The sequence below is a fragment of the Pleurodeles waltl genome, chromosome 2_2 (genome assembly GCF_031143425.1).
Source record: "Pleurodeles waltl isolate 20211129_DDA chromosome 2_2, aPleWal1.hap1.20221129, whole genome shotgun sequence".
Lineage (NCBI taxonomy): Eukaryota > Metazoa > Chordata > Amphibia > Caudata > Salamandridae > Pleurodeles > Pleurodeles waltl.
The window spans coordinates 243,227,801-243,240,384 of NC_090439.1; the positions used below are offsets into that span (position 1 = coordinate 243,227,801).

The window sequence follows — 12,584 nt, forward strand, 5'->3', positions numbered from 1 at the left end:
CCTCTGGAAATGCTTTGAAGGGCACAGATGGTGCCCTCCTTGCATAAACCAGCCTACACTGGTTCAGGGGCCCCTTCTCCCCTGCTCTGGCAGGAAACTGGACAAAGGAATGGGGAGTGACCACTCCCCTGTCCATCACCACCCCAGGAGTGGTGCCCAGAGCTCCTCCAGTGTGTCCCAGACTTCAGCCATCTTGCTTTGCAAAGTGTGGGGGCACTCTGGAGGGCTCTGAGTGGCCAGTGCCAGCAGGTGATGTCAGAGACCCCTCCTGATAGGTCCATACCGGATAAGGTAGCCAATCCCCCTCTCAGGGCTATTTAGGGTCTCTCCTGTGGGTTCTCTTCAGATTCTGCTTGCAAGTTTCCTTCAGGAATCCACTGCAACAACTTCAGACTATTCTGACCTCGGATCAACCGTAGCCTGCTCCAAGAAACGCTGTAACTGCAACAAAGTGTCTACATGAGACACTTTTCTTCAGCAACCTCAGCTCAAAGTCAGCAACTGCAAGTTTCCACTGTGTGCATGCTCTAGGGACTCCCTGTCTTCATCCTGCACCAGAAGGACCGAACAAATCTCCTGTGGAGTGACAGAGTCACTCCCCTGCTCCAAGCCAGCACCTTCCAAGGTGACGACCAGTACCCTGGGACTCCTCTCACAGCAACGAGCGTGCTCCTAAAAACAGACGGTGGACATCATCAACATAGACTGTCCGGAGGTCCTGCTGATGCAATTTGGAGGAGGTAAGACCTTGCCTTCCATGAAAGCGACAGTACCCTTGTGTACTGCGTCTTCCTCGCCTCCTGAGGCCTCTGTGCAGTCTTTGCAAAATTCCTTCGTGCACAGCCTGGTCCAGGTCCCCAGCACTCCACCCTGCGACACTCAACTCGCTGAGTTGTTGTCCTGCGTTGTGGGACCTTTTTTTGTTGTGCTGCATCAACCACATTTTGCACCTCCTTTGAACCAGGATCCTGCTGCTTCTGGGGGTGCTAGCTGGCATTCTGAGGGCTCTCTAAAGTGCCGAGAGCCCCCTCTTCCTCCTCACACAGAGTTGAGGCCGCAGGTCCCTCCTGGGTCCATCCGGCGCCATTTTGACACAAAACGCACTTTTGTCATAGCCAATGCTTGTTGGCGCCCTCCAATACGAAATCTCGTCTGCAACGATCTTGACACTGTGGGACATCTTTTGCATCATGCAGGAACCTGCCGGCATCTGCCTAGGGTGCATTTCTGCAATCTTCGACTAACCGGGGACTCCTTCTTTTCCACCCTCTTCTGGGTTGGCAGGGGCTCCTGTCCTTCCTGGAACTTCTTTCAACTTCTGGACTTGGTCCCCTTCCTTTGCAGGTCTTCAGGTCCAATAATCTAGTAGTTGTTCTTTGCAGACTTGGTTGGGTGCTGCAAAAACCCAAAAACGAGGTGTAGTGTGTCCTAAGGAAACTTGCAGTACTTTACTCCTGCTTTTCTGGGCTGGGATAATTTACTTACCTTTACTGTATTCTTACCCTCCCAGCGATTCTGCACACACTACACTTGTCTAGGGGGGAATTTGTGATTTGCATTCAACTTTCTTAGTATATGGTTTGTGTTGCCCCTAGACCTATTTTCTCCCATTGTATTCTATAGGATTTCCTACTGTTTGCATTGTTCTATGACTATTTACTTGTATAATTTTGGTGTCTAGTGTATACATTGTGTATAATACTTACCTCCAGAAGGAATATTGTCTCTAAGATATTGTTGGTACTGTGTCACCCCAAATAAATACCTTTATTTTTGGTAACACTGAGTACTGTCTTTACTTGTGTATAAGTACTGTGTAACTATAAGTGGTATTGAATGAGCTTTCAATGTCTCCTAGTTCAGCCTAAGCTGCTCTGCTATAGCTACCTCTATCAGCCCAAGCTGCTAGAACACTACTACATTCACTAACAAGGGATAACTGGACCTGGTGTTAGGTGTAAGTCCCCAAGGTACCCACTAAAAACCAGGCCAGCCTCCTACACACGTTCTAAAGCCTAAGTTTCCAGGATTATTACTTTAGTTTTCACCCCAAGCATGGAACTATAACAGACACACACATTTGAGAAAGCAAGGACCAAAACAGAATCCTTTCAGTGCTTCAAAAAGGAACTCAAACGCCACAGAGTTGAATCCTTTCTATAGAGGGGCCCTTCTATGTAGTCACCCTAATTCATTTCCAGAAAGCGTCTACTATAGGCTAGCCTCTGCAGGTTGGTCACCACTTGCCTACCAGGGAGAAGCTGAACCTATCCTGAACTACCAGCAATGGTATCATTCTCATGAGCCACCCCACTATAACTTTACTGATGAGTTTAATATCAGTGTTAATCATCAACATGGATCTGTATGACTTAAAATCTATTTCGTTTTTACCTGGCTGGGGTACCTTCATTACAACCTACCACGCTCCAGGACCTTGTCTCAGACCCCCCAAATTTTATCCAAATGTAAGCTTGCTACTCATTTGTAAAATCAGCCAAAAGGCCTTCCAGGTCTGGTGTCTTTCCCCACTGTTTAACTAACGCAGTTCTCATCTCCCCCCAGTCCATGGTTCATGAAATGTATCCTTAAATTCGTGCAACAGGGTAGAAACAGTGAATGTCTAATATCCTGCAAGTGAGTGTCTAATATCCTGCAATCTGCCCTTGATGTAACCAGGTATACAGCTCTCTGAGGTAAAAGTAGGAGACATCATTGTCTTTTGGGGTAGTCTGGTCTACACATGACTTATCACCCACCCTCAATACAAGTTCTCTAGGCACTTTCCTGCACAACAACCAGGCCAACATTTCCTGGTATTTGTACTCTTCCTTGTGTATCTATCATCTGTATAAATGATGCATCGGGGGGAACCTATCAAGCCTGGTATAGAATATGGGCTTCTGCTCATAAATGCCTAGAGTAGTACCCTATGACTGTGGGTCCTGATCTTCCATGTGATCAAATCGTAACCTTCGAAATTCCTAATTTGGACAGGCATTCAGTACTCTCTGTAGTAATGCCACTTGTACTAACCAGATAGGTGGGCAGCTGTAAAGGATGCAATAATGCACGTTTGATGGCCTTTTGCACATCAGGAAAATTTTACACCATACCCTTCAACTTTTCTCATTCTGCTTCTCCTTTTGCTCTCCTTTACAAACAAATCTAACGCATGTTGCCTCTCAGAGTTTGCAGTTTTGATGTTATAATTGATATATTTATATGTTTGATGGCTAATGTTATAACTGGAGAGTTAACTGGTGAGTTAAGGCTGCACAGCATCATAACTACAAATTCCCTAGCAGCTGTAACACCAACATTCTAGTATGTTATATATTTAAGGTATCAACATTTGTATTTCACACAACTACCATTAGTATGGCCTTGCACTACAGTGGGATACACGAGCACAAAGGTTCCAGAATTTCTTTGCTCACCAGAATCGGAGTAATTTTATATTGGGTTTTTCGGGTACTGTGCTCTGGTTCATCTTAAAGCCAGTGTTGAGCCATTGCGAGATGTGAATGTTAATTGTAGGGTTTAATTCCAGAAGATAATAATACTTCATGTCGGATAGATGGGTGGCAATGTAGCATCTTTTAAACAGGAAGTGTATTATTTAAAATGAGAGAAGTATGACTGGAAGGTTTTACTATGTGCTAAAAAAGGCCACCTAATGAATAAGGCAGCAATAGCTTTTACAAACCAACCAGACATCACGAAATAAAGGGACAATCTGGAAACGTCATTTTTGGTGACTGTTGCTGATGTAAGATTAGGTAAAACTAGAAGTTTTTTAGCCAATGGATGGCCCTTTCAATAAGCTCTTACATTATTAAGAGGCCAGTCACCCAGCACCTAATGTGTGCGTAGTGCTTCTGGCACTGTGACATACTTGAACCATGTTAGAAGTGTGTGTCACATTCTGACAAATGTGCTCCATTGGCTTCATGGAGTGAATGTCTACTTTGTGGTTAGTAATGACTTCCTAGCTGACTATCTGGCATATATGTATTGTGAGATGTTCTCTCTATAAACACCATTTTAACACAGCAGCTGAATTACGCGTGCGGTGGCCGTGGTTAAAATCCCAGAGATAGATTACAACAGGTCAGAGCAACTGCACGCTCGACCTAAAAAGCACTCTGGAAAGCTTGCCTGCTTTATAGACTAAGGGGGTCATTCCGACCCCGGCGGGCGCCGCCTGCCGGGCGGAGACCGCCAGAAGACCGCACTGCGGCCGGGCGGGCGGGCGACCGCCAAAAGGCCGCCCGCCCAGCGGGAAAGCCCCAGCAACGATGAAGCCGGCTCCGAATGGAGCCGGCGGAGTTGCTGGTGTGCGACGGGTGCAGTGGCACCCGTCGCAATTTTCAGTGTCTGCTTTGCAGACACTGAAAATCTGAATGGGGCCCTGTTAGGGGGCCCCTGCAGTGCCCATTCCAGTGGCATGGGCACTGCAGGGGCCCCACGACCCCTGTTCCTGCCAGCCTCTTCCTGGCGGTGTAAACCGCCAGGAACAGGCTGGCGGGAAGGGGGTCGGAATCCCCATGGCGGCGCTGCTTGCAGCGCCGCCGTGGAGGATTCTCTGGGGCAGGGGAAAACCGGCGGGAAACCGCAGGTTCCCCTTTTCTGACCGCGGCTTTACCGCCGCGGTCAGAATTGCCCCTGAAGCACCGCCAGCCTGTTGGCGGTGCTTCCTCCGTCCCCGGCCCTGTCGGAATGACCCCCTAAATCTAGGACAACCTTCCTAGATGCAGAGAAGGTGACGTCTACTGGTCTCGGATCAGCCTACTGTGTCTACCTTAAGCCTTGGCCTACAGAACAGATGTCCTTTCAGCTAGCTTCCACCGTGAATCAGTGTAGCAGTGGCATGCATTCCACAGCAATGGGCCCAACAGGCATCCATGTAACAGAAGAAATCTGACACCCAGAGAAGAAAACTGGAGCCTAAGTACCCACTTCTGAGAACAAAATCAATTCCTATGCGGAGCAAAGTGCACACAATAGACGCAATTATTCAACCTACAATGACATATGCTTTACCAGTGTGGAGTGGTTGCAAGCCACAGTATCAGAAGCCCCTGCAGACACTACAGAACAAAGCCTTATGGATAGGTACAGGTGTTCCTTGCTTGGCAAGAAGAAGCAGACCTGCACAGAGTTTTTGGGCGTTAAGATGTTGGACGACCATCTCCGCAAATTCAAAGTGAAATTCTACAAAGGACTGGATCAAAAAGAAAATCCACTGATCAAGAAACTTACAGACAGTTCTGCAAACCCTTTTGACGGCTAACCGCTGCCCATTATAGCGCTGACCATGTGAAGCAACTTCAACTATGACAAAGTCACAGATCAACAAGGAAACAAAAAAGTGATTTAACAAGTCCAAAGTGTATATGGAGTAATGAGGCTACTGCCTCGGTATCCAAAACGCATCGCTGTCAGGAGGAATCTGACAGCCAGGGATGAAAACTGGAGCATGAATGCATGCACACATCCTGGCGCACAAAGATACAGAGACACAGTTACACAGCCGTCATTAAAGTGTACACTACCCTGAAGTCTCTGTCCTATACAGTCCATGAATGACTGCGAGCACAGAATGTTACACACAGCAACTACGGCAGACACACCGGCCACATCAATGCACAGGCAGCAGCTTCACGATCATCTGTGAGGAGGTGATCCTCATGAAATTATTCTCTTTATTTGTTTACTTCTGTAAAATGTCCCTGTTCACTGTTCTGATACATGGGGGTTGACGCTAACTATGTATTGCTGGGGGCACCGAATGCCTAGAACAGCACACAGGGGCCTCGGTGATTTGCAATGAAAAATGGTGTAATGAAGAGAAGGTGGCGAGTCAGGAATATCCGCAGTGCTGCGCGGTGAGAAAGCTAAAAAAGTGCATAGATACTAAGAGGCTAGAGAGACTGGTACAGTACAAAGAAGTACACTGTAAGGAAGCAAAGCAGAAGGGAATTTCAAACTCAAAACACAATGTGCAAATCAATGATCCTTTGGAGCACTGATACATTATGTGATCGAATCAAGAATCGTTAGTTTGTTATATGTGCCATTTGTTTTAACTACGTGTGTCGCTTCTGACAGGACGAATGTACAGAGTCAAGCAGACGTCGCCTCATGTGAACGTCTGCCAGCTTAATCGATATCCTGTTCGGACGCTATAGAGTACTATACTATAAAGAACTACAGTCCAACAAGAGGCGCTGTAAAAGTGCTCATGCTTTCAATGTAATGTTTAAAGAGTTCTGACAAAATAATTGTTTTCATATACACAATGGCATATCCAAGTCTCGAGGTTATATGCGAGTTTTCATAAAATAAATGGCATTTGTATGTTAAAGCTCCATGGCCTGCAAACCGCCTGTAAAGAATTACTCTGCGCCTTTGAGCATGCTATGTAATACACTGAATGCCTCTGGAATAATTTTTGGTGGTGCCTTTCCATGTTTCTGCTTTGTTGGACAACCCTACACACAGTTAGGAAAAGTGCAGCCAAGTCCCGAGCTTTTGTTTTCAAGCAGCTGCCGGCCCTGCTGTCTAGATTTTGAAGCACGAAGTGCATTTCCAATTGCTTCCCCCTCTTCAGCGTGCCCCCTGCCTCCATGATTGAGCAGCAGATGCGGAACAGCTGTGGTCTTCTGCTGTGCCCTCTCTTGGGCAGGGTCGGTCTTCTGTCGCCGATATTCACAATTTTCTGGTCTCACTAACAATGGGTGTTTTTGTAGAGTATTGTATGCATCATCTATTGACATCCATGAGAAGCCAATCAAGGAGGGGACGAACATGCCCTCCTTACAGATCAGGTGGAAAGCAAAAACGCCCCGGAAAGCTATATATTATTTTATCCCACACGTTTGCCTGCAATAGGGGTTTTCATGTCTATAGTACCCAGGTTTCGTTTGAATACATGGGTTGGCTAGTCTGTCCTCACCCTTCTCCACTGATTTTACCGGCCCCCTTTACCAGACTGTTGCAGTGTGGCACTCAGTCCTGCGAGACCGTTGAAGTGAGTAGTTCACCCACTTTGCTGGAGCCGAGAGGCGGAAGGAAAAGGAATGGGACCCTCCTTCCAAAATGTGGTCAGACCCTAATACGCCATGTAGACAGTGTTCATTACAGGCCGCGGTCAAGCAGAGACCGTTAGAGGTAGGAAATACCGTGCTGCAGGATCTATTTTACATCCCAGGCCTAAATTCTAAGGTGGCCATCACCAGGCTGCATGTAAGATGTGCATGAGGTGTGAAACCATGGGCTGTTGGACGCTTTTCGTCTGCACCATCCACACGTTCCTTCCCCCCCCCCCCCCCCGCCCCCCCTCCAGTTGGGAGGCTCACCGGTGACAGTAGCAGTTAAAGTGTTATCACATCAGTTGCACTGGCCTCAGCTCTGAACATCTTTGGGCACCTGAATAGGTAAGTCCAGTGAAAAAAAACACTGAAGATTCTATTGGCCAGTTAATGCAACCAATGAAACCAATTGTTTCCAACTGCAATAACAAACAGACAGCTCCATGAAAAGTGGATCTTACATTAATTCCCTTGTACACTTTCGGATGTGCTGTTTGCTACACTTTCCCTTGGCTCCAACAGCGGGGTTCCTACACTGTTGGCAGTAGCGCAGCAATGATGCCACCGGCTCTAGAGCAAGCAAAGAAAATGGCTCCTTTGACCGCTACTGCGGTAGTAAAATACAACACTCAAGGTTCACTGGGCCCTTCAAGGTTATGGGCCCATATTCCACCGCACCTGCTATACCAATGGTAACTATGCCCCTGACTGTTGGCCTCGCCTGATTTCTTGTCTGACCTTCCAACGACCTGCGGCAGATGCCTCTACCGCCCTCATCTTCTATTCTCCAGCTTGCCCTTTCAAGCGGCTGCCACAGAGAAGTAGTGAGCCCCTATGCCAGTGTACATTTACCATGCACCGAGCTATCCATGTGTCAGGCTGCAGCAGCACAAGGAACAGCTCAGATGCCGGCGCTGCGATGCTATTCGCCGCACTCGCAAGCCCTTACCTGCCCTTTCACCAGGCTGGCTGCGAACTGCCTCATGACGGCCTCCACGGTGTAGGCGCTGGACCACCCACGGGGGGTAAGCAGCTCCATGCAGATGGCGCCCCCGTCCAGCACGTAGCCGTTCTCCAGGCGGGGGCTGAGCACGCGCATGAAGGGCGGCGAGAAGGGGAAGTTGTCCGGGAAGGTGAGGTTGAGCAGGATGTACTCGGTGCCCGTCTCCTTCATGTCCTGCCACAGGGTGGAGTCTTTGTCCAGCTGGTGCAGCTTGACGTTCCAGTCGAAGAGGCTGTCCTCCACCAGCTCCACCGTGATGAAGCGCTCGCTCAGCTTGCGGATGTCCTGCAGCTCCTTCATCAGTCGCCGGCTGCGCACCTGTGTGCAGTGCTGCCGGTTGGGGGGCAGCTGGCACGGGGCAGGGGTCTTGGAGGCGCCACCGGCGGGTGCCCGGCCCTCCTTGGAGGCGCCGCTGCTCGGCTTGTCGGCGGCCGTGGCCGGGGGGCACTGGCGGTCCTTGTTGCTCTGCTCCAGCTGCCGGTTCTTGAGCTCGGAAGGGATCACCTCGCTGCTGCCGCTGCCCCCTGGACAGGGCCGGTGCAGGTTGCTGCTGTTCTTCTGGTTGCCCTTGTTGCTGCCCTTCAGGGAGCCCTGGTGGCGGTGGTGGTGCTTCGGGTCCTCCGTGTCCCGGTCGTGCAGGCGGATGAGCCCGATCTTGCGGAGAAGGGTGGCCATCTTTTATCTGATGCTCGGTCGGAGGCTGCACACATGCACAAGATCACACGTGGCGCGGAGAGGTCAGCTCCTGGGTGCTCGGGATGCTGGACGCTCAGCTTCTAGAGGCTCTGCTGCACCGAGGCGGCGCCTGGCATGGCTGCTGCAGAGGTAAGGTAATCAGTTCCCAAGCACCGCAGCCCAAACCATCTCGAGCAAAAGGTGAGAGCGGCCAACACCTTGTTCATCAACAAGAAAAATAGCTTTAGCTCAGCCCTTCTACATCCGCCCACAACGGGACGCAGCGGGTCATTTGCCTTCGCCCATTCTCGCTCCTTGGACCTGTTCCCCACAGGATGGGGCTGCTGGAAATCCCGTTCACCGACTCACTGATAACACGATGTGATATGTTGGATATTCTTCTCCGTGAGGGTTCTTTTTAGGATGACGCCCACAACCCCTGCACCCCCTTAGCGGAGTGTTTTATCTCTCCCCCTTGCTCGGAGGCTCACAGGAGGGCCGGCGGCTGCTGTTCTCCGCCAGCGGTGCCGCAGCTGCTGCTCCCGGCTCGCCGCAGACTCCGCTCTGCAGGGCTGGATTTCAGAGAGTCCCACACAGCAGGCGGAGCGAGGGGCTGACCTTGCTCCTGGGAGGCGGGAGAGCGGGAGGAGAGACATCGTCCCTGACCAACCCGCAGCCTGGCTTGCCGACGTCATTTTATTAATGCAACGGGAACGCCCACTGCCGGCGACGTCAGCCGTGCCCACTTGAACCCCACGCCCCCGATACCTGCACTGCATACCCAAGCAGGCAGGCCTTGCGGCCATCTGCGAAGTAGTGGGGGGAGGCAGAGGAAGTGGTAGCAGCTGACCCCCTCCCCCCGTTTATGGATGGAGCTAACGAGAAGCGTTTGAACAGACCTTCCGTTCACACCTCATGCGCACCGAGTGTGTAGCGTCCACGCATCTGCGGCGGAGGCAGCACAACCACGAATACACGATCCCCACGCACCCCTTTATTGAACTGATGTGAGGCGCTCAGTTTGGAGAACAGTGCATAATGAGTGGGCTTGGCAGAACGGTTTGCAATTTATAAACGAGCTTGCACTTCTGTAGTTGGGCGGCTGCTGTTGCGACTGAAAGTACATTTTCACACTTTAATTAATATGCATTCACGATCACGCTAAGGGCTGTGGGGGAGGGGAGCGTGGAGATATTTGAAGCATGCCACATGCTTTGCATGACTACTTAGGAGACCAGGCGCGTCTCCCGAGTTTATGAAATACGTGGAAATAATTTTCAGACACATGAGCCTGCAAAATATCAATTGAACTCGGCGGTTACTCGAGCCGCTCGGATTCATGCAGAAGGTTGTCCATGTCCCATTTTCCCCTCAGAGAAAGCCTTTCCATGTGTTTTTTTACTGTCAATTGCGATTTTCATTCTCCATGGTGACGTTTTTGTAATTCTTTTTGAAATATGATTTCCATAAATCGGCAGTTGAACACTTTGCAAATGGAAACAGATACATAAAAGTGTGATTGAAAGCTTCTGCTCCGCTATCTTAGTCTGGTTCTTTTATTACACGGGGAATAAGATGCAAGAGAGAGCATGATTCATTAAGAGCACCAGGACTCAAGACGTTTGCGGCACCACTAATAAGAGCCTCCTGTCCGATGTTTTCATAAGAATACGATTCAGGCAGAAGCTGGGACATTGGATATGGGGAAAGTAACCTGTTACCAACATATAAAATCGGTTATAGTTTGTCACATGACAAATGCGGATTTGTGTGTGCGCCTCTTCATTCTGTTTTTCCAGGTCAGCTTCCTTCCGTCATCAGTACTGTACTTTTTATGTCAGCCATGCAGACGAGTTTTTAGCGCAAAATTAATCTTCAAACATATGTTAGCGTCATATATTTTGTCAGGAACAGGACCAATCCCCTTCAAACCACGATTATTGAGACCATAGCTTAAATGCCGTTGACCTTCAACTCTCTGCGAGAGACAGACTTTCTGACCTAGATAACAAGCTCTTTTCACCACATTCGGCAAACAGGTGGATGTCAGCATCTAACACCGTCTGCAGTGAAAAGTGAGAGTCATAAAATCCTACGTTTTTAAGGATCCTTTTGACACACGTTGATGGATATTATTATTATGTTTATTGTTTGGATGTTTGTGTACCACAGCACTGTAAATATATTCGCCTCTAGGCGCCTTGGGGATTGTTTTTGTATTACTCAATTTCGCCCCCAGCCTTTCATACAAGGCAAGATGTTAGGCAGTTTACCAAGATAAATAGAAAACAGGATGCGACTCGAAACGCCCATGGGCAAACAGCAAATGAATAGAAATATCCAAGCTGTACTCGCGTTTAGAATAAGACTGCTGAAAAAAAATCTGGCAGGTTTAGTTTGCTAAATAAAAGTCAAGCTAACAGGAGTTTCCTTTAGTAGAAACCGGCCAAAACCATTCCCTAAATTAAGCATGAAATAAAACAATGCCCTAACTAGCTACGATGCTTGCAAAAACAGCTGTTTATTTTTCGGCTTTGACAGGCTCCACTCACTCACAGTTTTTCAGTTTTATTGTGACAGGGAGGCAGCAGCAGTCTATTTCTCGCACATCCTGCTCACACAGTTGAGTGGAGTAAATCACACATGACAGGCTTCTCCAACGAGCAGCTTGTGAACTACTAGTAGCTCTCCAGCTACATGTAAGTATCTCTAATGCGACGTTGGGAGAGATTACTTTTTTTTTACATTACTGCTGACACCCCCGCCTGATGTACTGAGGTGATCACTGCTGGTAATCATGCATTTTGTGGCCACTATTGTAATCTTGTCTGATGTGGACACTATTGCAATTCTAATAATATTAGTAGCTCCGGATGATTTACAGTCAACACAAGTACCTCTTATTACAAAAATGGTTGGAAACCCCTGAAATATGGTGTCAAAAACTTGATCAATTGGGGTTTGATTGATGGATTCTCAAGTTTATAATTGTGCTACAAATGTATACTTGGATTCAATTGAAAATTATTATGAAGTCTGAACTTACCGAAAACCCTCCTTTTTTACAACAGGGGCACAGTTGTGTGATTACTCCTTGCCAGTTTTCATTATTTTTTTACCTGATCTTCCCTCTGAATTTCATGAAGCGATTGCTTTCACATTAAACTGGGAAGCTGATTTGCAGAGTGGAAAGGATAAGGTCGCCTATTTAACATATTAAGCTTATATGTACATATGCACAAAAAAGATAATGTTTAATTAACATTGATTAACACAAAATAGTGCCCATGGCTGGGAAGATGGGAGGAAAGTCCATTCTTCAGTGCTGAAAACCATGAGTAAGTAACATATTAATTCTATTCAATATGTGCATTCAGCTCAGATGAACAATGGAAAAGGCCCACTGGGCTTACAAGCTACAGAAAGAGAAACATCAGGTCTATGGCAGTGTACATGGTGTATCATTCTCCCAGCCTGGGAGCATAAAAATGACTGCGCAAAATACTGAGCTCTATAACAGACATTTTTATTCCTCAGCAATCAGCATACAATCAAACACTGCACACTATTTATGTCATAACCGTTAATACCACACCGTGATACCTTACAGCAAGTTATGTAACTTCTCCCTTGAATCCACCTAGAACCGCAAGGGTCATAGCGCACATAGTCCCACACCACTTCATCTCCCTCTTTGTTAAATAAAAAGTATAAACAACAGTCACATTATATTTCTTCAATAAGTCGTCAAAGCTCTTGCATTAGTTGGCCACACAGAGTGGTATTAGGTAGTTGAGATGCACTCTGGT

The 12,584-nt window shown here is 48.0% G+C and overlaps 1 protein-coding gene across 1 annotated transcript in view; it reads right to left on the reverse strand.

Annotated features, from left to right (window-relative positions):
- The window catches only part of UBE2QL1 (ubiquitin conjugating enzyme E2 QL1), a 144,338-nt gene extending 134,965 nt beyond the window's left edge, over window positions 1-9,373 (reverse strand). The window contains exon 1 of the mRNA XM_069219703.1: window positions 8,047-9,373. Coding sequence (XP_069075804.1) covers window positions 8,047-8,775 — 729 coding nt within the window. The 5' untranslated portion in view covers window positions 8,776-9,373. The remainder of the gene's footprint in view (window positions 1-8,046) is intronic.
- Between the last annotated feature and the right edge of the window lie 3,211 nt (window positions 9,374-12,584).